The sequence below is a fragment of the Haemaphysalis longicornis genome, unplaced genomic scaffold, assembly GCF_048455015.1.
Source record: "Haemaphysalis longicornis isolate Haplotype H1 unplaced genomic scaffold, Haemaphysalis longicornis Haplotype H1 scaffold_9, whole genome shotgun sequence".
Classification (NCBI taxonomy): Eukaryota; Metazoa; Arthropoda; class Arachnida; order Ixodida; family Ixodidae; genus Haemaphysalis; species Haemaphysalis longicornis.
In genome coordinates, this window is record NW_027526460.1 from 40,993,683 (window position 1) to 41,019,307 (window position 25,625).

The 25,625-nt window shown below is 47.7% G+C and overlaps 1 protein-coding gene and 3 non-coding genes across 4 annotated transcripts in view; 2 read left to right on the top strand and 2 right to left on the bottom strand.

Annotated features, from left to right (window-relative positions):
- The window catches only part of LOC144152189 (uncharacterized), a 648,411-nt gene that overhangs the window by 140,624 nt on the left and 482,162 nt on the right, over positions 1-25,625 (top strand). Inside the window, exons 2-5 of the mRNA XM_077683415.1 lie at positions 2,981-3,173; positions 6,709-6,811; positions 9,502-9,592; positions 12,435-12,480. Coding sequence (XP_077539541.1) covers positions 2,981-3,173; positions 6,709-6,811; positions 9,502-9,592; positions 12,435-12,480 — 433 coding nt within the window. The remainder of the gene's footprint in view (positions 1-2,980; positions 3,174-6,708; positions 6,812-9,501; positions 9,593-12,434; positions 12,481-25,625) is intronic.
- On the top strand, positions 13,851-13,932 carry Trnas-aga (transfer RNA serine (anticodon AGA)). Its single transcript has one exon. It is a non-coding gene; the product is annotated as a tRNA-Ser (tRNA).
- Trnas-uga (transfer RNA serine (anticodon UGA)) lies at positions 14,391-14,472 on the bottom strand. The gene has a single exon. It is a non-coding gene; the product is annotated as a tRNA-Ser (tRNA).
- Positions 18,425-18,506, bottom strand: Trnas-aga (transfer RNA serine (anticodon AGA)). Its single transcript has one exon. It is a non-coding gene; the product is annotated as a tRNA-Ser (tRNA).

The following is a 25,625-nucleotide window of genomic DNA, read 5'->3' on the forward strand; positions in this document are numbered from 1 at the left end:
AGTATTAAACCAACAGTATAAAACATAGGTTTTTTAGTCCTTTTTGGTAAGATGACACGCAATCACCCCGCTACAAAGGGGAAACCAATAGCAATCATAATCATCATCATCACTATCAGCAGCAGCAGTAGCAACAGATAGGGGTCCAATTTTTTATTTCGGTCGTGACCATATCCCATACCGCGGTCGAGCCACCAACCACCTCTGGCCGGACGGATCAGCCGTGGAACCTTTTTATTCCTGCAAGGCGAAGACCGTACGTCGACGAGCCACCTGTCCCGGCCTCACGCAGTGTCAGCCCGTCGCAATGAGCGGCCAACACCCAGCACGCGGCGCGGATCGTTCACGCCTCTAATCTTGCCGCTGCTGCACCCATGCCGTTATTCATACGGGTGCTTTTCGGCGCGGCGTCCCAACTTCTCCGCACGCGCCTTTTCGGTCTCTCCTTTGACACATTCGTGATCGCATGAAGCGGTTTAAGAACCAATGCGTCTTTAATTCTCGTATCGTTGTTCGGTTAACCTTCGTCTTCGCGAGGTTGCCTCTCGCACGTTCCTGGCGATCATTTCGTTAGTCTGATGCCGGGCGCGCTCACGAACGCATGGAACATTGCTCACGAACGGACGGAGTGACTTCTCGCCGTCTTCGTCTATTTATAGGCTCAGCGGGCGCTTGTTTACTCCTTATATCTCGCTATTATGCATTACGTGCGCACACGAACTGGGTGGGTACACTGCTGAAAATTCTTTATAAGCTGGCGGCGCGTCAACATCTTATCTCTCTCTAGAAATCAGCGCTTAGTACTGATTGAAGACGTGACTGGGCGAAGCCATTATTAAGTTCGGGCTACTGTTGTCGCGTGTCCTGGCTATCTTCTTAGACATTCGGGCAGACAGTAGCAAAGGCGGGCGTCCGCCAGCAGGTGTTTCTTTTTGGTGCGTCCCGGAGACCTTGACGCCCCGCAGAGAGGGCGGTATACTGGATGGGCGTAGTTTGCCACGGCATCTGGTAGCCTTGTACGGCTGCTGCACTGCACCCATCCAGTTGCTGTTGCCGCGAGCATGATCTCAGGCGTAGAGATCCGACCAAAGTAACTCTGGCATTTTGTGGGAGTTCCTGCATAATGATGAACACTATTCAATTATCTCCCTCTTCCGAGGTCAGGGCGCCACACCAGAGTCGCTGCTTCTATTCCCGGTAAAAAACAGGGATGCGTGCTTCAACAAGTTTGCCTGTATACTGTGCAACGCGAATATGTGGCGAAAGCAGCTAATACAACGCCCCGGAATTGCAACGCCCCGGAGTGTTACTCACCGATCAGCACTGTGACAGACGCCATTTGTTAATATACACGCACGTAACTTACTCCCGAAAGCCTTTGAGGAAAGCATTCCGCTTCTCGGCTGCAAATTACCCGATTTAGTCATCATCAATGTTCTCGGCCGTTTTCTGTATACCAGACTTGGTGCAAATACGTTCCTTAAACCAAAACGGCTCCTAGACGACGAGGTTTTGAAGCATTCTATAGCGCGATGCGTAATAGCACCCGCTCAAACTCGGCAGTAGTGAATGGTGCCGTCCAGATCAGCAAACCGAAGATGAAGTAAATGAGCGGAAGACCGCATCCAAGCGAGCCAACAGAAGAGCAGTAAAACCTATCATCGTCGTCAGCTCTCCCAACAAATGGAGTGGTGGGGAGGAACGAGCGGCGGCGCAAGTGTAGGCGACAGATCGAAGCCATTCGAAAGCGTTAAGGCGGAAGCGAATCGCGATGTAAAGCGTCTCAAGTGCACGAATATGAAGCCTTTAGATAACGTCTCAGTCGTTCAAATGGGCATTGATGTTTTGAAATTCACAACCCATACAAGTGCTAAAATGTCCTTAAATATTTCACTTTCTTTTCATCGTATTTTGGAACGACGGATAGTACGTAGTCGATAGCTGCAGGGACGGGCCAGCACGACCAGCGTCAAAATTCCATGTTTAAAAGGGACATTTACACGACATGGAAGTTTTTTTTTTTTTTTTTCGAACGATTGCGAAGTTCACACATTAGGGGAAGGCAGTGCTTCCATTACGAGGTACTCTGGGTTTAAAAATTACGAATTTCTCGCTCACTTCCTAACCCCTAATAAGGGCCGACACTCCCCTGTGAAGTACGTTGGGGAACACATAAAACCGGAAGTCAGTACGTTGTCTACATGACCAGGGACACAGTCTGGCAGGAACAACCTAGCAAAACCTGGTTGAGCGTGCTAACTCCGTAACGGCGGGTTTCATGGATCGCGCTTGTTTCGACGAACCTGCAGCACAGGTCTACAGCTGACTGGAATAGAGCGCAACTGAACACTCATTGTTTCATTGAGAAAAGGCTAATCCCAGATATTACGTTTGATTTTGACTGCGCGCGGTTACTGTAGAGTGAACAGCGCTCTCCTGCCGCTCTATTACAAAAGCCACTCATAGATGGCGCCGCGCATTTGCCAATCATGTGGTTGTTTTTAGCCAGCATCAGCCAATTCGTACAGGCCGGCGGGTGATGTTTCGCGATTTAGCGAGTGAGGACAATGCTGTAGGCATTGCTTCCTTATCTACATTTTCCCTGATTATTTGAGTTCGAACTCGACATATTTGTTATTCTGTTATGGAATTTGTTATACTTATACCTATGCTACACGGCCGTTTCAAAGACCTTCTGAAGGTCGTTGAATCAGTTGTCTATCGAGTGCCCCATTGTAAATACATAAGGCACACTGAAAGTGAGCGTTCAACTTCCAATTGAAAGTTCCCGTGTAGAACAGGCATTAGTCAATGTTGCATCTTGCCTTCATATTCTCTTCAATATTCAGTGGTCGCTAAATTCCTTTGTCATCAACTTCTGATATTATGCATTCGCCGTCATCACTAAAACAAGAAGTCACCTAGCACTTCTTCACACTCATTTTGTTGTTCTTTGCTTTTTTCCCTCTCCACTGTGCAGGTGACGGGCGAAGGTCACCAGCAGATCCAGGAGCTGGTGGCGCCGCTGGTGGACGCGTGGAAGATCTTCCAGCCCCGCGTGCGTCTCGCGGCCTCCGGCGCCCCGCTCGAGCTGTCCGCCTGCACGGCGCTGTTGGTGGGACAGGAAGTGCTGCTCGAAGACCGGAGGCACTACGCGCCCACCACGCGATGGGGTACGACGTGCGCAGCCACGCATTTAGGGCTGAAGCCTTAGATATCTATGATTCAGGCTCCAGCGCGTCGTGAGGTACAAACAGTAGGAGCGCGAGCCGGGGCTCGCGCGCCGGAGAGCGAAGCAGCAGTAACAGAGCAGAGCTGAAGAAGGTCTCTAAGAACGGGCGACCAAGCGCAGCGCCGGGGGAAGGTAGGCTGCCGTCGCATGTGCAATACGGCTCGCCCTGAGACGGGAAAGGTGAAGGTACCGACAGGGGTAAGCAGGAGGCTCCTGGCGACGGCGAGTGATCGAGCGGAACGACCTTTGGAGCGTACTGCCTGGGGGTTCCGTCACCATCAAGGGGTGACGAGTGCGGCCGCAGAGTTCAGCAAAAAGTTGAACAGCAGATCAACAGAAGGTCTAACTAGGCTTTCGCCTTGACATTCCTAGAAATTTCTTAGCACCTGTCCTAAGTTAACATGCGGTAGCTCTTTTACACTCTAAAACAATCATGAGGTTCAGCTTGTCCGCAGTGCACTTGATTAACCAATCAATGTAGTCAACAGCGAAATTTCGGCAAGGGACGATGTCTATCATACATCTGACTGAAATGTTCGGTCGGTGCGGCAGCTTCACGCGATGCAAGCATGGCGCCCTGCATTGCGAAATGCCACAGTGCAGATTAGATTGATGAATCAAGTGGTATGTAACATTGTTCTTACTCGAGGAGACTGTGGTGAAGCTGAACCACGGCATCGCCTTTGAGCGTAAGAATCCACCTCCGTGGACACTGCGTCCGCCCTTTCGCAGTGTTACCACAATGTTGAAACAATGGACGCCATCCCGCCCTCAGAAAGTGGATGTCCAGCGCAGCTGTTATAAACCACTACATAGGCTGATGGAGGAAGCTATGAAACGCTCCTCGTTGTTGTCGGGCTTGTCGCGTGCACTCGGCTTCTCTGACGGCAAATTCTGGGTCCTCATACATGCGCTCGGCGTCTTGGGTGAGGACGGCTGAGTCCTGCTTGGGTCTTTTTTGTTTACGACACAAAATTTTCCGACAAACGAGAGGCTAATTCTTCTACAACACCAGAACCGAATTGCTAGCGCATACCTCACCACATCAATTGAAATTCCCATAATATTATTTTATTGCTGCGCCAACTCTACATCGTTTAAAGGGATCATTAATACAAAATAGACTTTGGTTCGTTAAAAAGACGCGGAATACGCAGACGAAGCTGTACCTTCTCTGTAAAAACTGCTACAATGTGCGAAAAATCGCGTCGCAAAGAAAGTCAAACCAGTTCAAAATGTCTTCAGACTGGGTCATGGACTACAACCCTGAAGTGCCCCAATGGGGACACTGACTGGCGATTTTTTTATCCTATCCTACACTCCCAAGAGAAAGCAAGACACTAAAATATGATGGGCGCAAGTGATCCCTTTATTTACAATAAACTGCAGGCATTACATAAAAGCTAGCCATGGCAGGGCCAAACGGTTTTTTTTTTTTTGATGAATCATAGATAGCAAGTGCTGCGTGTTCCGTGAAGCGCCAATTTTCTACGAGTGAAACCAAGCATAGCGTACGAAAAACTGGATGGGAACTTGATAGTTTTGTAGGTCGTTCGCTCTGTTTTGATATGCTGAGGTGTGAATGATAATTTCGGGAAACATATCAAGTTGTAGTCACTACCCACTCTCGGCGTTGCGTTCCCGGTTCTACTCTTCGTTGATAGCGCCTAGAAGAATGTCAAATTCTTATTTAAGGTGATTTTATCGTAAAATTCGCAAACTCGGAGATTGTGGTAAAGGATGGGAGAATCGGAGAAGTAAAATCAGTTCGTCAGCACAATTCTTCTACAACACCAGAACCGAATTGCTAGCGCATACCTCACCACATCAATTGAAATTCCCATAATATTATTTTATTGCTGCGCCAACTCTACATCGTTTAAAGGGATCATTAATACAAAATAGACTTTGGTTCGTTAAAAAGACGCGGAATACGCAGACGAAGCTGTGGCGACTGCCTAGCTCCTTTCCGGTGAAGGCCTTACGACGTCACAGAATCTTGTTTGTGCGATGGGCGGCCGCCGACCATTGATTGATTGATTGATTGATTGATTGATTGATTGATTGATTGATTGATTGATTGATTGATTGATTGATTGATTGATTGATTGATTGATTGATTGATTGTAGGGTTTAATGCACCGACACTACATAGGCGATGAGGTGCGCCGTAGCGGAGGGCTGCGGATTAATTTTGACCACCTGGGGATCTTTTACGTGCGCCGAAATTTCGAACACACGGGCGTTTTCGCTTTTCGCCTCGACAAGGGAATCGAACCCGCGTCCTCGTGCTCAGCAGCACAACACCTTAGCCACTGAGCCACTGCGGCGGGTGGCCGCCGGCCAGAGTCTCCGTCAAGAAGCGTGACTGCAAGATTTTAGTGGTACCTAGAGCCGCGTTTTATAGTACCACTTGAAAGCTTACGTGCAGCGAGCACACTGAGAACTCTTATTCTATCATTCCGGCTATTACGTTACTGCTGACGTCGCGTTGCGCGAAATCTTGAAGTTTTTAATATTTTTTACTGCCTTTCATCAAAAAACCTCTTTCAGAGCTCTAATAATTTTAAGTGAGATAGCATTTTTTTTAATTAAACAAACTTTGATTTTGTTCTTTAGTGCCCCTTTAGGCTAGTGCAGTGTATAGACACATCCTCATTTAAGTTGCCGGTATACCCTATTATATAAACGTTTTTATTGAGTGCTGGCGGATGGCACCGGTTCACGTACTTTTGCTTTTAACATGAAGCTCAAACTCAAAACCCCTCAGCAGCCCAAGGCGAAGTTCTATTGCGAAGCGGGGAACTGGTTTTTTACCTTTCATACTTGGCGCCCAACGCTGTTCGGCAGCCCATCTGCCGTCTCTTTCCAGAGATGGCGCCAGCGTCTGCAGTTTCGGGACTCGGCCTCGTGCGTGACCTCGTACCGCGTGGCGCGCTTGTATTCGCAAATCGGGGCAGTGGGCCTTTCTCTACGCGGCGAAAACTGAAAGCATAAAAAAACCGAAAAACGCCACAACAGAACATATAGTGCACGAATTAGATTTGCTCAGTAAGTGTTCGAAAATGTTTTGCGCGTAATTCGTTATTCACTTCGGTTCATCCTATGAAACTGTCATCCTATGAAACTGTCAATTATGACAACCGTGGTACAGCATCGAGAGAAACTACCTAAATTTAAAAAAAAATAATATCAACACATAATAAAACTCAAGTGTGGGTTGTATCTTTATATATTGTTGAAAATGTGATCATATAGAATTCAGCGGAGCATTTTGTTGAGTTCGTTTTTTGTTCCCTTCAGTGGATTGTTACTGTGTGCTCCTGCCTAACTTCACTCGAGCCAATGTTTATCACAACTTATCACTTCTAGCTTGGCGTTTCATTCCCCTTACCATATTTTTTTGTTATTCAGAAATAGTTCCGTTAACACGTGATTTAGCCTTCATTGTCATTCCCTTCACCTTTGTCTCAAAGGTTTTGACAGCCGCCTGGGCATCGTGGAGGAGCTTGCCATCTCCGAGAAGGAGTACAACGCTGACCTGAACGGCGTTTTCAACCTGTATGCCAAGCCCCTCAAGTAAGTAATGAACGTGGTCGTGCCACAACAAACTTAGACAACCAAGGTGAAATTAATTAAACTTACATGGCTCGTGGAAACCACAAGATTCCAGTGTACCGTGCACATCGGAGAGACTGATGAAGTGCTAAAAATGTCAAGGATTGTAAAGGTGAATACCTGCAGCCACTAGTGAAGTAAGCTTATAGCAGTTGAACAATGTTAAGTTAAACTGATAGATGTTTGAGCGGCACGTATTTTTTTTTTCGGCACTTTTAACCAGTTGCCGTAGAAAGCGTGGCTGACAAAGCAATAACTATGATGTTCCCTAATGAAAAGTTTGGTCAAACTTTACGAAGTGTTCCCATTGAAAAGTTCTAGAAAATGACAAGTGATAGTTTTAAGCCCAAAAGTGGACGGGAACCTGCCTGGTCGGCAATCTATTGCCCTATTCATGCCACTTGACCGATTATTCATACATAATATTCAAATCAAGGTTTATTATCAAAACTTGTTGGAACTTCAACTTGGAAGGTTAGTTGGTTCATGATTCTTAAATATGTTTAGCGCAAAAACCAAAGACGATACACAAGAAAGGAGACAGGATAAGCGCTAACTTTCAATTCAAAGTTAGCGCTTGTCTTGTCTCCTTTCTTGTGTATCGTCTTTGGTTTTTGCGCTAAACATATTTAACAAATTTTATTAATCTCATCAAGAGTAGAAACATACGTAGTAATTGATTGATTGATTCTAGGGTTTAACGGGCCGACGCAACGCAGGCGATGAGGCGCGCCGTAGTGGAGGGCTCCGGATTAATTTTGACCACCTGGGGATCTTTAACGTGCGCCGAAATCTCGTACACACGGGCGTTTTTGCTTTTCGCCTCCATCAGAAAAGCGGCCGCCGCGGCCGGGAATCGAACCCGCGACCTCGTGCTCAGCAGCGCAAACATACGTAGTAATACCACAGAAAGAGGTCCCAAAGTGAAGCTCTGCTTGTTGTCCTCAAATTAAACACAGTCAATCGTGTATTTGTTTGTCCACCATGTGCGTTCCCAGCAAGAAGTTTGCGAGTAGTCTGTAATGGGATTTTTCTTTCCTTACTCAGAATAAATCGCCTTTCTGGAAGTTCAGTGTTTTTCTCAACGTTTGCAGTGCATCTAAAAAAAGAACATACCATGCATACTGGAGATGTAAGCGCAGACTTTATTCGTACTCAAAAAAGAAAGCCAACGGTAATACGGACCAATTACGGTCGCCAAAGAATGCGATATCAAACCACTCAATCAATGTGCCCTTTACATAGGGTGCCTTAGGCTTCCACAAATAGAGAGGATGAAGGACATACCCGCCGCGGTGGCTCAGTGGCTAAGGCGTTGCGCTACCGAGCACGAGGTCGCGGGTTCGATTCCCTGCCGCGGCGGCCGCTTTTCTGATGGAGGTGAAAAGCAAAAACGCCCGTGTGTACGAGATTTCGGCGCACGTTAAAGGTCCCCAGGTGGTCAAAATTAATCCGGAGCCCTCCACTACGGCACGCCTCATCGCCTGCGTTGCGTCGGCGCGTAAAACCCTTCAATCAATCAATCAGGATGGAGGACATTTCTCCTTAACACAGGACTCAAATTTTTGCAACCTGGGTAATGTATAAAAAAAAAACCTGGGTAATCTATAGTTACGTGCGCTGTGTCATCTATGACTTGTATTTCGAATATTTATATGTTTTCAGTTCTAATAAGCAAACACTGAATTATTGTTTGTATTTTGATGAAATTGTACATTCCTGTACAATGTGTCGCGACAATCTAGAATACGGAGTTATAGCGGAGCGGAGAACCGGTCCCGGTACGCTACCCGCTAGCCCACCGGCGCCACTGAGCGTGCGCAGAGGGGGAGAGGCCTAACAACGTGTGAGTTCGAGCTAGTTGGTAATCCATTGTACGAATTTTAGCGCTCTTCCTTTAAATTCGTACAGGGGAGAGGCCGGCTGGGCGCATGCGCAGGTTCACCTAGCGGCCGCCGTACGGTATACCATACCAGACTGGCGTGACTGCCTGTGTGCAGAAGTTTGGAAACCAGTTGTGCGCGTACGCAGGTGCACGCACCGCGTACGGGATGCCGTACCGGAGCTGGTTGTGCTAGAACCGTTTAAAAATGAACGTCTTTAAAGGCACCGAGACATGTTATCCGACCTGTACGTATATCATTATTTTTGTTTGCTTCAAGGCAGCCTGAGTAACAATTGTATGCTGATGGGTTTTTATCACAATCACAAACAGGTTTGCCGGCTTTTTACTCCGTATTTTTGTTACTTTATTCGTTCCACTACCTTGCGCAGTCGCTTGGCACATAATAAGGAGTAAGTACCGGCCACAACACGGATTGAACGACATTGGTAAACTCCAGCATTGGTGAATTAGCCTCGGAAATACTGTAGACGGAATCTGAAATGTCATTTAGCGATGATTATTTTCCTTCATTCTGCATATAACACCCTCTCTGTTGAGAAATTGGCTTGGGTATAAAATGACAGACATCACCAGCTTTCCATCAACCAGAAAAATGCTGTTACTGCTCTAGCTAAGGGGCCGCAGTGGGCTACACCGCGGCTTCAGTTTTTTTGCGTTGTGTGGGCGGACTTTAGAGAGTTCTATGGGCCCCGGAGCGTATTCTCACCCAGGACCTAACAAGCAGAATCACAATTACTTTTTGCAGAAAACTCATTTCCATGCACGAGGACGAGTACAAGGCCCTCTTCGACTGGATAGAGCCGATCCTCTCGGTCAGCAGCCTCATGACCATGAAGGTGAGTAAAAAAAACGCACTCACTCACTTTCGCTCAATGACTCACTTGCTCGCTCACTCAATGGCTCACTGTCACTCACTGCCTTACTCACTGATTCACTCACTCGCTCGCTTGCTCGATCACTCAGTCAGTCAGTCAGTCACTCCCTCACTCACTTGCTCGCTTACTCACTCACGTACTTTCGCTCGCGGCAACTTCCTCACTCACTAACTCGCTCGCTCACTCACTCACTCACTCACTCACTCACTCACTCACTCACTCACTCACTCACTCACTCACTCACTCACTCACTCACTCACTCACTCGCTCGCTTGCTCGAACATCACTCACTCATTCACTAACTCGTTCGATTACTCGATCATCACTCATTCACTCACTCGCTCGCTCACTCGCTCACTGTCACTTACTCACTTGTGCTTACTCGATCACTCACTCACTCCCGCACTCACCCACTCACTCAGTGTCCCTCACTCCCTAACTCGCTCGCTGCCACTCCCTCACTCACTCGCTCGCTCGCTTACTCAATCACTCACTCCCTCCCTTACTTCCTAGCTTACTCGATCACTCACTCACCCGCTCACTCTCTTACTTGATCACTCACTCCCTCACTCGACCCCCCCACTCCCTCCTTCCTTCCTTCCTTACCTACCTCCCTCCCTCCGTCCCTCACTCACTCACTTGCTCGCTTACTCGCTTGCTCGCGTACTCGCTTACTCGATCACTCGCTCACTCACTCACTCACTCTCACTCCCTTACCACCTTAATCGCTCACTCACCCACTCTATTTCACTATCGCTCACCAACAAGACTATTTAAAATGGGTATTTGCAAGTATCTACATCTGTATTTGTATTTGTATTTGCATTTGTAAGGAATATGACGCAGGATATCATGATATCATCCGCAAATCCCCTTCGCTCTCTTATCACGTGACCGGAGGAGGACACGCACATCCCAGGAGATTCCCATGCCTGCGCAGAGCACTTAGAATTCAGAAAAAAAAACACCTGGTCTGAACGTGTTCTAGCCCACTGGTTAGTTGAATCAACTTCTGCACCTGCCTATTACCGTTCCGTATTGCTAGAAATACATTTCATAATTTATGGAATTTACGATTTTAACAAGACTAAAAGATTGAGCTGTTGTCATCAATCCAGAAATAACTCACAGAACAGTAAAGTTACCAATGAGTTTTTCTTTGCGTGAAACATTAGGGATACACATGCCTCCATAAAATCTTTCATATATATATATTTTTTAATTTGGCCTTTAGATACAAAGGAAATGGTTTAATAAACACCACCTGGACTGAACGTGTTTTCAGAAATGCCTCAATATCTATCTAGAGAGCGTATTTGTCGAAACAGTTCCGGCGTGTGACACTATTCCTGCGCATTTCTTGCGGCAAATTTAAGGATTTTCAGACACTTCCTCCTCAATAAGGTGAAAGATTTAACGTGGTTTCTCACATCCCTGAATACTTCTTATGTCTGTTAATTTGTCACGTAATATTTTTTGTCTAAAGATAACCCATAAAATTTCCAGAACAAACTTTCCAATTGGTATCCTAAAATTTGCTAATAGGTGAGTTGACTGTCAAATCAGGACCCGCCGCGGTGGCTCAGTGGCTAAGGCGTTGCGCTGCTGAGCACGAGGTCGCGGGTTCGATCCCCGGCCGCGGCGGCCGCTTTTCTGATGGAGGCGAAAAGCAAAAACGCCCGTGTGTACGAGATTTCGGCGCACGTTAAAGATCCCCAGGTGGTCAAAATTAATCCGGAGTCCTCCACTACGGCGCGCCTCATCGCCTGCGTTGCGTCGGCGCGTTAAACCCTACAATCATTCGACTGTCAAATCAGGATTTTTCTTTAAATAACCTCAACGTGGAGAGAGTAGGCTTGGCGTTGGACTACTGCTCACGTGACAAGCTCTGCGTTTCCCACAAACAACGGTGTTCATCCAGAAGTCTGGTGATTAAAACACCACAGCAGGAAACATTATTACCTAGTGCGTTTTTGCGCTGCTGGCGGTGAAATGGCGTTCGAAATTGAGTAGCCCCGTCGAGCTTTGGCTGGGGTTACAGGCGGATTATCGGGTTGTACCCGATTTTACCAGTGGGCATCCGGCGGTGGGATTAGATCCTACCATATTCCGAAACCTCCAGAGAAGGAACACGATTGTACTAATTGGCTGCGTGCGGTTGTCTGTCCTTTTTTCGTTATACTGAGGCAGTTTATAAGCGTGCACGCATACTTGTGGCGTTTTTTTTTTTTCGTTAAACTACGGGCGAATCAGTGAAAAAATTAAACGAGCGTAATGGTAACAATAATGATAAATTGCTGCTTGAAAGGTGTGCGTGCCGTGCGTCCTTCGCATTTGGTTTCGAACGAAACACGTGTCCTCTATTTTTTTTTTTTTTTTCAATGAAGCTGTTAATTGTATCTGGGCTGGAGACTTCCCTGTCAATCGCCGTCGGTTATCAAGGCAGAAAAACTCGTCTAGAATCCGCAGTGAAGAAGAAAAAAACTCCTTCGTCCTAGGTCCCCTCTTGCCTTTCTCTTGTTCGTCTGGAGGAGAGGGGTTGTGGTTTCTGCAATTATAAGACGCGGGATTCAGTAGAAAGAAGACTGGCATTCCCTCTTATCGTTAGCCCGTTGAAGTGTGGTTAATTCGCGATTACCACGGCTTCACTGCACCATTATTTCATCAGAGATCAACGCGCACAGCTTTTTTTATTGCATTTCTGTAAATGTTTGGGTATTTGAGGGTGGAATGCAGCCGCAGAAAGTCTGCAATGTTACTGTTTCTTACTGCTTCTTTTTTTGTGTGTTTTCTCCCGCATCAGCTTCACGCCGCCTTGGAACACTGGGATTCGCAGCACACTAAGATCGGTGAGTACCGCGATGCTTCTTTTGCACGTTGAGGACCGGTAAAGGGATACTGAAGCGAAATTTTCGAAACTTGGAATACGATGAGAAATCATCCCTACAGAGTGAAACCTTTGGTAGAACCAATAGTTTTGCATTTTTAATGGGGATGACCCGCTCTGTATCACCGTTTTTCATCTCTTCATTTTGTTGAAACTTGGCGCTGAAAACGGGACATTACGTTTTTCGCGGCAGCTCTGAGGCTCTGAGGCACCCATCGTCCTGCTGATCTTCGCTTGCCAGTCGGTGCTTTTCTCTCGCCGGGCAACGTTCCGAACTTCGAAATTGTGTGCTCAAAAAGAAGCATGAAAATATGCAGCGTCCGAACGAACTGGAAACAAAGGAATGACCGACATGTTTTCCGTCCGTCCTTGGGCTGTATGTTTCCATTACAGGCTACAATCCATCTCGATGATGATGGTTTGGGTTTACTGGCGCAAGGCCAACAAGGGAAAAGAACACCAAAGACAAAGTTATTTGATGATGGCACAGATGTACAATTAAATACTAAATTATATCAGTAAAAATGAAAGTGAAGTGACTTAAAATACATGAAGATGGCTCGTGTATAGGACCAGGATGATTATGCATGTATTAAAGAAGCTGTAAAAGCTTGACATCTGATAAAAACTGAAAAACACGCTTTATAGAAAACATCGGGTTGTCGGCCAAGAAGTGTGATAGGTGTAGCGGGATGTGATGTCTGCACAGTTGAAAAAAATGTTTGCGTCGTGAGGTGTACGTGTGCCTTGCATTCAATGAGTATGTGAACTACGGATAGGGCCTCTCCGCACCTGCTGCACTGGGGTCTTCATCTCACTTACCCTTCCGTTGTACTCCCAAAAGCAGCGATATGTGTAGGCGGGAGGGACATTCGATTTTCCGGGTATTCAAAATGCAGCATATCCTACTCGTCCCACACAACCGCTCTATTTATCCTGTCATCTTTGGAGTAAGTTTACGATCGCGACATCCGTGAAATAGTAAGAGGCCACAGTATGACCATTCTCTATTCTGGCCACGGGTGCCGGCATGTGTTATGCAAGAAGAAGACCTAATTCGCAACAAAAGAAAAAAAAACAGACACAGTACCAAATCCTTGCCATTTGATTCCTTCCTTATAATTTCTTTGTTTCTCAAAGTTCTTATCAAACATTTTAGATATTCATTCAACGTTCTCATCGAACGAATCGCTTCTTACACGGTTAACACGAGCAAAGCTTAGACTACACTCCTGCGTAATATTGAAACACAAACCACGTGCCAGTAGGGCAGGACGCCAAGAATTTATGTTTAGCCTTTACTTCAGCGTGAAACACTTCCCCTCACGCCTCGCAGTCGTGGCCGAGTGGTTAAGGCGATGGACTAGAAATCCATTGGGGTCTCCCCGCGCAGGTTCGAATCCTGCCGACTGCGCATTTCTTTTAATTCGCATGATCTATCGCGCTTCGTTTAAGTGTTCTTTGTTATCAACCCGGAAAGACCTGCCTACGCTTTGTTTAGCATGGCAGTCTAATGTGTAGCCCCGCCTGTTATAAATTAGTCCATCGACGTTTTGAAGGTCGTAAACTTCGTTCCTCCAACCCTTTTTTCTTTATATTAGTTTACAATTTTTTTTATTTTAATATATTGCCCTGCTCAGCACCATACACAATGTGAGGTGGCGGCTGGAAATTGTAGGTTCATGTACTTACAGAAGGTGCACAACAATACTTGCGGCATGAATAGATAGCCGGGTCTGAACATCTGACAACGACACAACAGAACAATACGAACCCCGGAACTGTGTGCATAGCTGTCGTATAGCCGCTCCTATGGCAACTTGCACGGAACAAAAGAAAAACACCTGCTGTGTTGTCGGTAAAAAAATTCTTCGCAGCCGGCAGGGTTCGAACCTGCGCGGGGAAACCCCAATGGATTTCAAGTCCATCGCCTTAACCACTCGGCCACGACTGCGGCACATTTTTCGACGCTTTCTGCGACGATGCGAAGGCAAAACGCTGCTCGTCTCTGCTCACGCGATGCAAGCAATCATTTCAATTTGATGGACGATTAGGTGCGTTATCGACTCAACTGAACAGGCTGGCATGCGAATAAAGTACGCTTAGTAAATAATAGCGAACGAAGAAACTAGTCGTAGCGTCAGGCAATTGCAATTTGAAAGTGAAGAGGTGTTCACTGGCAATGTGAGAGGAAGAAACCCAGGAGGCTGCTGTGGTTTAGCGGTGGCGGCGTTGACGTAGGAGTGGATTGCGTTTGTCAATAGGGCATGTACGAAGCATAAGTATATTCATAAAAAAACAGGGTCGGGAGGAATGAACAAATAATGAAACAAAACACCTCGTCTTCATTTGTGTACAGTTGCCGTATTTGCCTCAGTGCGCTTCTACGGGATTATCTTCGGCAACCCTTAGGCATCGTTTTTTTTTTCAACCGCGTACTCCTACACTCCCAGAGAGGTGTTAGGAGCTTCATATCTCTCTATCAGAAAGTGAGTTTCGTTTCAGGTGATAACACTACGTCGATTGTCGCGTGCGGCCGCTGGCTGGTGGTGAAACCATCCACTTTGGGACAACGTGTTGACCGCATACGATTCCGACAAGATTCAAACGAACTTGTTTCACGCTAGCTATTACGCAGAGGTAGACACCTGATATTAAGTCAAATCAATGGATTTCGCCGAGCCCCATTGCGCACGCACACCCTTATCCACCCTTATCTTCGGTCTCTGGCCTCTGCTACATGCAGCTGCGCGATAGCGTTTAGTGTAGTTGTGATGGCTTCTCCTGTGTGCCGGGAAAGGGAACCCAACGCGACCACGATACAAGAGCAGACAACTATAATTCTCGCTAGTCCCTGTGTCGTACTCGAAACTAAATGCATGACATAAGAATTGAACTACTAGATGCAATCGTCGCCGTGTATGGGAGAATGAAGCAGTTAAGTTAAAACAATAGTTACTGCGTTTCCTTCTCTTATCTCGCCTTGCCTATTTGTGCTGCTGTACAGACACCAATGTCACATAGGCCATCATGATGTCGTCGCGGGAGAAACAAATGGGTACAACGTATGGTAATGAGAATGTTACAAACCAGGTACCAGAATATTACGGGAGCTGGTCGCCTATACTTCTGCCACATTTAGAACAATATTCACGGGATTGCACGTCTAAGAAAAAATTGCGCAAAAAGCAAATGCGCCTGGCAGGACTAGAAAAGGAGCAGAGAGACGCCAATCGATTTCTACTCCATCGACCAAGACTCAGCCGAGACTGCGGTCTTGGGACTTTTTACAAGGTAATCCGCTCGTTTGCGTCAATACACATGCAGAGTTTATAGGGCTTCGGCACCAGGGTGCAATCACAGAAAAGAAAAATAATATACCATTTACGAAGGGTCGCTGAAACATGGTATCTCAAAGAGGCAGAACGCCTACGTTTCATTCAAGCTTTCATTATCAGTCGCCTCACCTTTTCCCTCCCGTACCTCAATCCCACCTGTGCAGAGCCTCACAAAGTAAACTGCCTCTTACTTAAAGTCTACCGAATCACCCTGCAGGTACCTCAAGCACTCCCACTGCCAAACAAAACGACTTGGTATCCACAATACCGCTGAGGAACTTATTGAGGCCCACCTAATGAATCAATACTCCCGTCTAGCCTCATCCCCTGCGGTACTAACAATTCTCCGCCGATTACACATCCGCATCCCCATCTTCGCTAATTCTACCCACCCAATTCCCCCACGTATTGGAGACAATATCCTAACCCGGCCGCTACTCCGCAACATGCACCGCACAAACCAAATCGCTCGTAGGGAACAACGCGCATGTCACATGGCGGGAAAATACCCATCAAATCGGCAACCCACTATGTGGATGCCGTTAGCTACCTAAACCACACAGCCTATGTCCTGGCGGTCATCAACGCTCGAAACTCTCCCCCCCACTCACGTCTCTTACCGTACGCACCCACTTACCTTCTGAGGCGGAAGAGGAGGAAATAACGCCTCTTCCCAGGTCCCTACCCCTTAAGTCATCTTGTCCGATTCCCAATCTGCTATACAGAACTTTGCCTGAGGGCACATATCAGCCAAAGCTCTGAAAATTTTGCTGCGCAATAACCCCAAAACCCGTGTGGAAGTCGTGTCCACCTGCCCACACCGGCTGAGGGGGTAGTGAGGTGGTCCACACAACAGCTATAAATCTTGCTGCCCGAGCAGGCCCTTCTGTTACCCCGAACCACGGAACGCAATCCACTTGACATAGCCTTATTACGTACGCGGCTATCACCGCGCAATACTGCCTCCTCCGCCAGAAAAAAAACCCCACCCTACTCTTCACCTTCTACAACGGAAGAACGATTGTGGCGGATCCTCCAAAGTAATACCCTTCCGAGTCGCACACACACCCCGATCAGTACCCATCACCCCTATGCTCCCCCTCCCCCTTTGCGGATATGTCTACATCATTTGCCACACTGTGTGGGCATGCCCCCAAAATCTCTTGCCCTATCTGTTGATCAATGGGAGGCGGCGTTGGGGGGCTCTGACCCCCGTGTCCTAAAAGCCCTGGCGGAACGTGCTGCCGAAGTCACCGCTTGGCCGCGCCCAGTAGAGGCGGAGGAAGTTGACGGCGGTCGACGGCGGCAACTGCACCTGCACGAGCACGCGATGCGGCGAGGAGCCAAAGGATGGCGCTACCTGCGCGCAAGAATGAACACAGCACCGATCGCTAAAGTGGTAATCAACGTAAAAATAGAGTTCCGCAGGCGAGAAAGGGGATGATAGTGTGGTGAAAACCTGTGTTGAGGATTGTCATTCCTAATTGTAGCGATAGCAGCGACCAAATATCTGCTTCGGCGCTTAGCGTATGCAGTTCCCAACATCTGAGCTGTTGGGGAAGATAAGCGTGTTGCGCTTGGGTTCCCATAAGCTTTTTTTTTTCCTCTGGGGAGGGGGTAACGTTCTGTCCCACTATTCTAAAACTGCGTATGTGCAGCAAGGCCACGTTCCGCTGACGTGCCAGTGAGCGACCCGGCAGCAGCACCTACGCACCTGCGAGCGACGCGGTGACCGGTGGAGGCTGCATCTCTGCTGCCTGCGCACACTGCAGGCCGCTGCACACAGCTTGTTACCGGCTGCCCGAATGTAAAAACAAAGTTACACATGCGAGAAAGGGGATGATAGTGTCTTGAAAAATTCTGTTAGGAATTGTGATTAGCACCGTTAATGAAAGCGACGGTCCAATATCTGCAGAAGTTCCCTGCATCCGAGAAACCAAGTCGGCCATGAGTCGTTGGGGGAAAACTCCTTTCTAAAGCTCGCCGCGAGCAAACTTGTTACGTTTATGCTTCCCTCATGCTCTACTACTCTAAGAAAAGATTGTGTGCATCTTTCATTCACCAGAGGACTTTCTGGCCCGTGTCTGAACGGGAACATAATGAGCTCTTTAGGCCGGGCGGTCACCGCTGCGCCGGTACATTCGAATATGACGTCATCTACCACTGGCCAATCGCGACGGGCAGCCAGAGCTATCAGAGCGCCCCCGGGCAGGGGTCTTGTTTTGACGAAGAAGAGAATCTGAGTGTATTTACGCAGAAAATAAACAATTTTTTTAGAATTCGGCTTCGAGAAAACCGCGAAACAATGCCCCCCCCCCCCCCCCCCCATTTTTTTTCTTTTTTGGAAAACGCTTCAACAGCAAGTGTAAGTACATGGCGATAGATGATGCTCTCTCTCTCTCTCTCTCTCTCTCTCTCTCTCTCTCTCTCTCTCTCTCTCTCTCTCTCTCTCTCTCTCTCTCTCTCTCTCTCTCTCTCTCTCTCTCTCTCTAACCCACCCACTACGGACTCCTCCCTCTGCTCATCAATGCCGTCATGACGTAGCCTTGTAAAAAAATAAAAAAATACCGCAGTCGGCAGGATTCGAACCTGCGCGGGGAGACCCCAATGGATTTCTAGTCCATCGCCTTAACCACTCGGCCACGACTGCGAGACAGAAAGCGGTGTTCTTCGCGATGGTGTCACCACTGAGGAGACAGTCTTGGTTGCCCTGACACACGTGACTAGTGTTTCAATGCCAGGAGCGGTGCCTCGTAGGCCTACGCGTGGGCTGTGTTATCACCGATTCGAATGAGCAGGCAAAGGAGAAATACACAACACGTCCGACGAAGGCAGGAAAGAAGAGAAAGAACGCGCACGACCGCCGAGGAGCATGCGTAGAACGGGTTCCTTCCCTGCCGATAAGAAACCTGCTGACCTGCAGGCCTCTTTCGCTCCACTGGAGATGCGAGCCACCCCGCTCGAGTGGAGACGTGAGCTGTGCCCGTCACGTCCAACATCGGGAAGGCTTACTGAAGTCGTTTTGTGGCAAGCGCTGTTGAAATACGGCCATTTTATCGCAGTGCATGGCACGAGCGCCAACTATTCGCAACAATTAGCAACACACTTCACAAGAAGCGCACCGGTGATCGCGTAATGTTCCCGCCCCTTGAATAAGCTGTTTACGCGTGCACGAATATACGAAATCTTGAATGCTAATGGAATATTTGTTGTCATTTAGCGCGTATTCGATGCGGGATTTAAATATGGGTCATTCCATACCAAACGTCGCAGCCGTAATGTCGACCATTTCGGATTTCTTCAGTAAAAATTGTGGCTCAGTCTTGCATGGCCCACACAGCCCTTCAAAGTATTTTTGTCCGAAATTTGTTTTTTTTTTTCTTTTTGTAGCCGCCCTTTTAATCCAGGGTTCAAAGCAAAATTAGGTCCACCAAAAACTACATAAAGAATCCGTCTTTTTCAATCGCCGCCACCTTTTGTGGACGTCCTGTTGGGGCTCTGGGCTGCCCTATGCCGGATTTTCAAAAGATTTCTCTTTTCTTTTGCTCTCGTTACGCCCTCCAGGAAATTCACTTATAGCAAATACAAGCACACTCTCTCAGCGAATGAAGCACTTTTTTCTGTATTTCAGCATTGTGAACAATTCGTAAGAAATATATTGACACTGAAGAAATGAGAAATGTGTGAGAAAACATTCGTCAAATTTGGAAAATCTTAAGGGTCCCAGCAGGAGGGGCCAGAATATAACACTGCACCCAGCTGTACGTCAGCAAGAACAATAAAAAAGACACATCAGATACAAGAGATATAAAAAAAAAGATACATCATGGGTCACGGTTCAATACGGTCAAGAGATTCTACAGAGCCGGTTAACGACTGAGGTAGGCAGTTCCAGTCGTCTGTCGTCACCCCTAAATTGCGCATTGTTGGGCTCGTAGTAAAATAATCAAATACAAGGCATTCACTAGTACAAGCCATCGCAGTTTATTTCAGAAAGTTTAATCGGAGCAGTTTTTGCTTAGCAGAGAAACACATTTTTTTTAAATTTGTGCATCGACACTACATCACCACGTTGTTCCACAGAGCGTCCTCTCCGCACGGCATGCGCCTGCCTTCATGACAAACGCGCGAGCCAGCGACTTCACGCTGCAAGAATACCTTTCCCTGCAATGGTATTTCGCAGCGTCAATATCGGAAAAAGGGATAGTTCGCGTGTTGGTGGGAAAACTACAACACGGAGCTTGCGGTGGTGCGCCCATTCTACGAGTACGTGTAGCCTCAACTTCTGGCTGGACATCAGACGTGCATTTAATGCACTTCCCGCTAACGCATGCAAATAAATCCGTTGGACTCGATGACCCAGCCGCTGTTTGCTTCCGCACGTCCGTCGGATGTCTGGTGTCCACCCAGCCGTTAGGTACGTGTATATACGCCTCGAGCGCGGCCTGTAGGGGCGCCACTGAAATCCCCCTAGCGGCCCGTTTCGAAAGCAGGCGCGGGAGTCCCCGGCCCGCTCCCCCCTGTCGGCGCTGCTTTTGGGGCTCGTTAAAGACAGCGATTTACCGTTTGTCCGCGTTCGAAATGCCGAATAACGTGGAGCAGGCACTCTGTTTGCAAGCCTGGTGTGTTCACGAGAGTATAAACGTTTATGACGCGATCTTAGAAAGATCTATATGAGCGCCGGGCGTGTGTCACAGGCCGGCGTCCCAAAGCCAGCATTTGCATGCAGCTGATTCCAATTCCGCTGCCCTGAAATTTAGTGGCAGTGTCTCCGTAAGCAATGTTTCCTCCGATGGTCATGTTGCGCCATACACACTATGATGTAAATCGATTTTGTGCACTACAAAATCCAGCGGAGCACTCATACCTGACAGCACGCAAGTTACGCCTGCCAATATCACATATGAGATATCAGTGCCCTGAACAAGCCAATGCTGCATAAATATCGCAAACATTGTACCAAAGAAGTACGATGTATAATGCAAAATTACACTCCGGAGTCAGCACACGACGACAAATTTAATGCTCGGTCGTCTTGTCCCGAGGTGAGCGCTCGCTAAGATTCATCTGTTACATTTATCCTCCACGAGAAGCGCGAAGATGGGCTTATAGAGTAATCCGCGTCCGCGACCAAACTCTCCTTCGAAACATCGTCGTATGACACTGGGAGGCTGCAGAACCTAGCATAAACCGAAATCAGAGACCCTTATCAGATACGACACTCTTCCAACGAGCCCGTGTGTACGAGATTTCGGCGCACGTTAAGGATCTCCAGGTGGTCAAAATTAATCCGGAGCCCTCCACTACGGCGTGCCTCATCGTCTCCGTTGCGTCGGCGCGTTAAACCCTGCAATCAATCAATCAACTCTTTCAACGACACCTCGTATTTCTTGTGAACTGCTTACCCTGTATTCTTCAAAAAATGCGTCCGCCGAATGATCAGCCGTTTGTTGAAGGCGAAAAACAAACGAAAAGTGAACAGGCAGCTTGTGTGTGTGATTAATAAAACGTTCCTGTGTTGATTTCGCTCCGCATTTGTAACGACAGTTGAGCGTCCTCCTCCTCACCCCCCCCCCCCCCCCCCCCATGTCTAGCGAAATAGCAGTGCATTTCGCATCTAGTTGGTCTGGTGAATACCACCTAGCTCAAACAAACGTCTTTAGCATTTCAGAAGCTGCACTCATTTTTTTTTATTCCCGTACGACTATTCTATTTATTCCTGACTTGCAGACCATTCATTTTCCCGTGGTTTAATTAACATATACCTTGGTTCTTACCATAGGGCATGAGTGGGCACATATCTGACAATGCACAGCCTTTGAGTGTACTTAACATTTTCGCGTGGCTTGTATTCCCATAAAAGGCGCAAGTTTTTGTACGCTATTGGGTTATCACATCCCCGAAACATATTTTTCTACGACGTACATATTCGAAGCAAAGCCGCATTTGTTGTCTGCGCTGCAAAACGAAACAACCTCTTACAGTGCCAATGTCATGTCTAAACGAGGTGACAATAAATAGAATTCACTTGTGCTGACGTGTTCGAAGGTGCCAGCTGTGATATGCTGCTGCCGTCGCCGATGCCCGCAAGAGCGGCCAAGAAGGGCGCAGAACCGCCTCCCCGGGTAGCTCTTGTTGGCGTTCGAGCGCTCTACCAAGACGCAGCTGTTTTTTTTAAGCGCCCTAAACGTGCAGTTAGCTTACAGAAGTCACCTTAACAAGTTGTTTAGTGCGGGGAAAGGCAAAGAGAAGCGAAAGAGAACCAAAACACTGCATGACCGCCTATCAGCCACGCAGCGCTAATCCCGCAAACGCCGCGGAGAAGCGGCGGCAGGCGGCGCAGCGATCGCGAATCTCGAGGCGTATACGCCTCGAGCTTCGCGATCGCTGCGCCGCCTGCCGCCGCTTCTCCGCGGCGTTGACGGGATTTGCGCTGCGTGGCTGATAGGGGCTCGTGCGTGTTTTGGTTCTGTTTCGCTTCTTTTCGCCTTTCCGCGCCCTAAAAAAAACTTGTTATGGTGACATCTATAGGTAAAGAGTACGTTTAGGTCACTTAAAAAGCAGCTGCGTCTTCGTAGAGCACGCAAGAGCTACCCGGGGACGCGGTTCTGCGCGCTTCGTCGCCGCTCTTCCGGGCGTCGGCGACGGCAGCAACGTATCACCCATGTCACCTCCAAAACATCAGGCACAAATGAATTCTACTGTCGCCTCGTTTAGACCTGATACTGGCACAATGAGAGGTTGGCTTCATTTTGCAGCGTGGACAAGGAACGCGGCTTCGTTTCGAATATGTTCGTCGCAGAAAAATGTGTTTCGGGGATGTGATTACCCAATCCCGGACAATAAATAATGCCTGTTATAAAACCATAAACCACGCGAAAATGTTAAGTAAATTCCAAGCCTGTGCGTCGTTAAATATGTGCCCACACACGCCATATAGCAAGAACCAAGGCAAGTTAATGAAACTACGGGAAAAAAAAATGCTGTGCAAGTGCGGAATTAAGAAACATAATAGCTCTAACAGAAATAAAAAAAAACAGTGCAGCTTCTGACATGCTAAAGACGTTCGTCGAAACTTAAGCCAGGTAGGATTCACTAGACCAACTATACGCGAAATGCACTGCTTTTTCGCGAAACATCGGTGGGGGGGGGGAGAGGAGGGGGACGCTGTGTACAAATGCGGAGCGGGATCAAGCAATGAACTGTTTAGTAATCACACACACAAATCTCGCGTTCACTATCCTTTTGTTTTTCTACTTCAACGAACAGCTGATCGTACGGCGGACGCATTTTTGGAAGTATACAGGGCAGGCTGTTCAACAATTAAGCGATGAAAGGTGTCATTGGAAGAGTGTGGTATGTGATAAGGCCCTCTGATTTCAGTTTCTGCTTTATTCTGCAGGCTCCCTGTGCCATATGACGATATTTCGAAGAAGCATTTAGTCGCGGACGAGGATTATATTCTAAGCCCGTCTCCGCGCTGCTCGCAGAGGATATATGTAGCAGATGAATGTCTGCGGCCGCTCACCTCACGACAGACGACTCTGTTGTGTGCTGATCCCCGAGTATAATTATGCATTGTCCATCGTACTTTTGTCGAATATTCCCGGAATTAACAAAGACTGGTTTGTAAGTGGTGGTGATCAATATCAGAGGTATAATATTGGCAAACGTAACTGGCGTGCTGTCAGGTATGAGTGCTCCGCTGATTATGTAAGCGCACAAAACTGATTTACGTCGTAAGTGTACAGCCGTAGCATGAACATCTGAGGAGCCGGTGGTTACGGAGACACGGCTAGCAAATTCAGGTCAGTGTAACTGCAATCGGCTCCATCATACGCCGATTCCGCGACGCTGGCCTGTGGCACACACCTGGCGCCTATACAGACCGAATATACCGCTCTAAGATCGCGTCAGAAACATTTACACTCTCGTAAACACACCCCATTTGCGAACCGAGTGACTGCTCCCCACAAACATGGATTTCAAACGCCCGCAAACGGTAAATCTCAGTCGTGAACATGCCGCAAAAGCAGCGGCGGCACTGGGGAGCGGTGCGCGGACTCCCGCGGCTGCTTTCGAAACGGGCCACTAGGGGGATTTCAGTGGCGCCCCTACAGGCCGCGCTCGAGGCGTATAGGCACAACGGCTGGCTGGACATCCGACGTGCATATAGATCATCAGTGTACGCTATGCGTGGTATCCGTTATGTATGCCGAACATTATGAAGCAAACAGAGGCCGGGTCATAGAGTTGAACGGATTTATTTGCATGTGTTAGCGGGAATCGTGTTTTAACTCCCGATGTTCTAATTCACGCATGAACGCGCAAGGTGTCAGAAAGCGGGGGGCCAATCCGCTGCCGTGGAGCAGTGTCAGGGCCTAATCTAGCCCGCCGCTACGAGCTGCGCAACTATTTAAAAAGTAATGTAACATAGACACAGTAGCTTTCTTGGTGAGATGGCGCACGTAATCACCACAATATTAATTAATTAATTAATTAATACTGATGTTGGGCTGCTGAGAAGGACGCCGGTGACCGATCACGGCCGAAGCGGCCGCTTTTCTCACGGAGGCGAGATACGAAAATGCCTGTCTGTTGCTGTTTTGGAACTTTTGAGCACGTCAAAGATCCCCAAGAGGTGTGAATTAATCCGTAGTCCTCCACTACAGCTCGCCTGATAGGCCAGGTTTAACTTCGGCGCGGTGAACCGTAAAAATCTCAATTTTTGAATTTTTGAAGTGGTGCTCAAAACATGACTAGTACTCGACTCGACACGCCTTCAAAACATTTTCCCCAAGTTCAGCAAACTTTCCCGAATACACCACACGTAGTAGCTTACCAACACTGGACTCAAGTAGAATACTATTTTATACATCTTTGTTCGCATTAGGCGAGGGGGTTTGTTTTTGCAGCGAAGTTTAATACGGATTATGAAACCAGGGCTGTTTATTTTTTTGTCCCCGATAGAGTAATAGCAAGAATACCGCAGCGTACATGTCTATATAGCTGACTCTGCAAGATCGACTCATCTCTTAAAACCGCCATCTGAAATGAACCTCTCATATACGTATATAGGCGGAAACCACTTACAGATATTGTTGTAGGCAGCTTACATTAATTCAGTAATGGCGCGGTCTTTGATCGTTGCCTTGACACGAGATTGCTGTCGTTTGACCCCCACCCGCGGAGGCTGCATTATTGACTAGGCGATGGAGCAGGAATGCCATGTGTGCGAGATTTGAGCGCACGTTAACAAACTCCATGGGTGGGCTAAAAATTGGCTAACGACCACAGGAGGTGTGTAGAGATTTCAGCGCGGCTATCAGTTATTTTGATCTACGATGAAATTAGCGGTGATCGGGGCTGAGCAACGCGATGCAGCTTCTTTGAGCGTCTGGCAACTTTCAAAGGGGAGATACATCACACATTTTGCTGATTGATTGATTGATTGATTGATTGATTGATTGATTGATTGATTGATTGATTGATTGATTGATTGATTGATTGATTGATTGATTGATTGATTGATTGATTGATTGATGGGTTTAACGCGCCGACGCAACGCAGGCGATGAGGCGCGCCGTAGTGGAGGGCTCCGGATTAATTTTGACCACCTGGGGATCTTTATCGTGCGCCGAAATCTTGTACACACGGGCGTTTTTGCTTTTCGCCTCCATCAGAAAAGCGGCCGCCGCGGCCGGGAATCGAACCCGCGACCTCGTGCTCAGCAGCGCAACGCCTTAGCCACTGAGCCACCGCGGCGGGT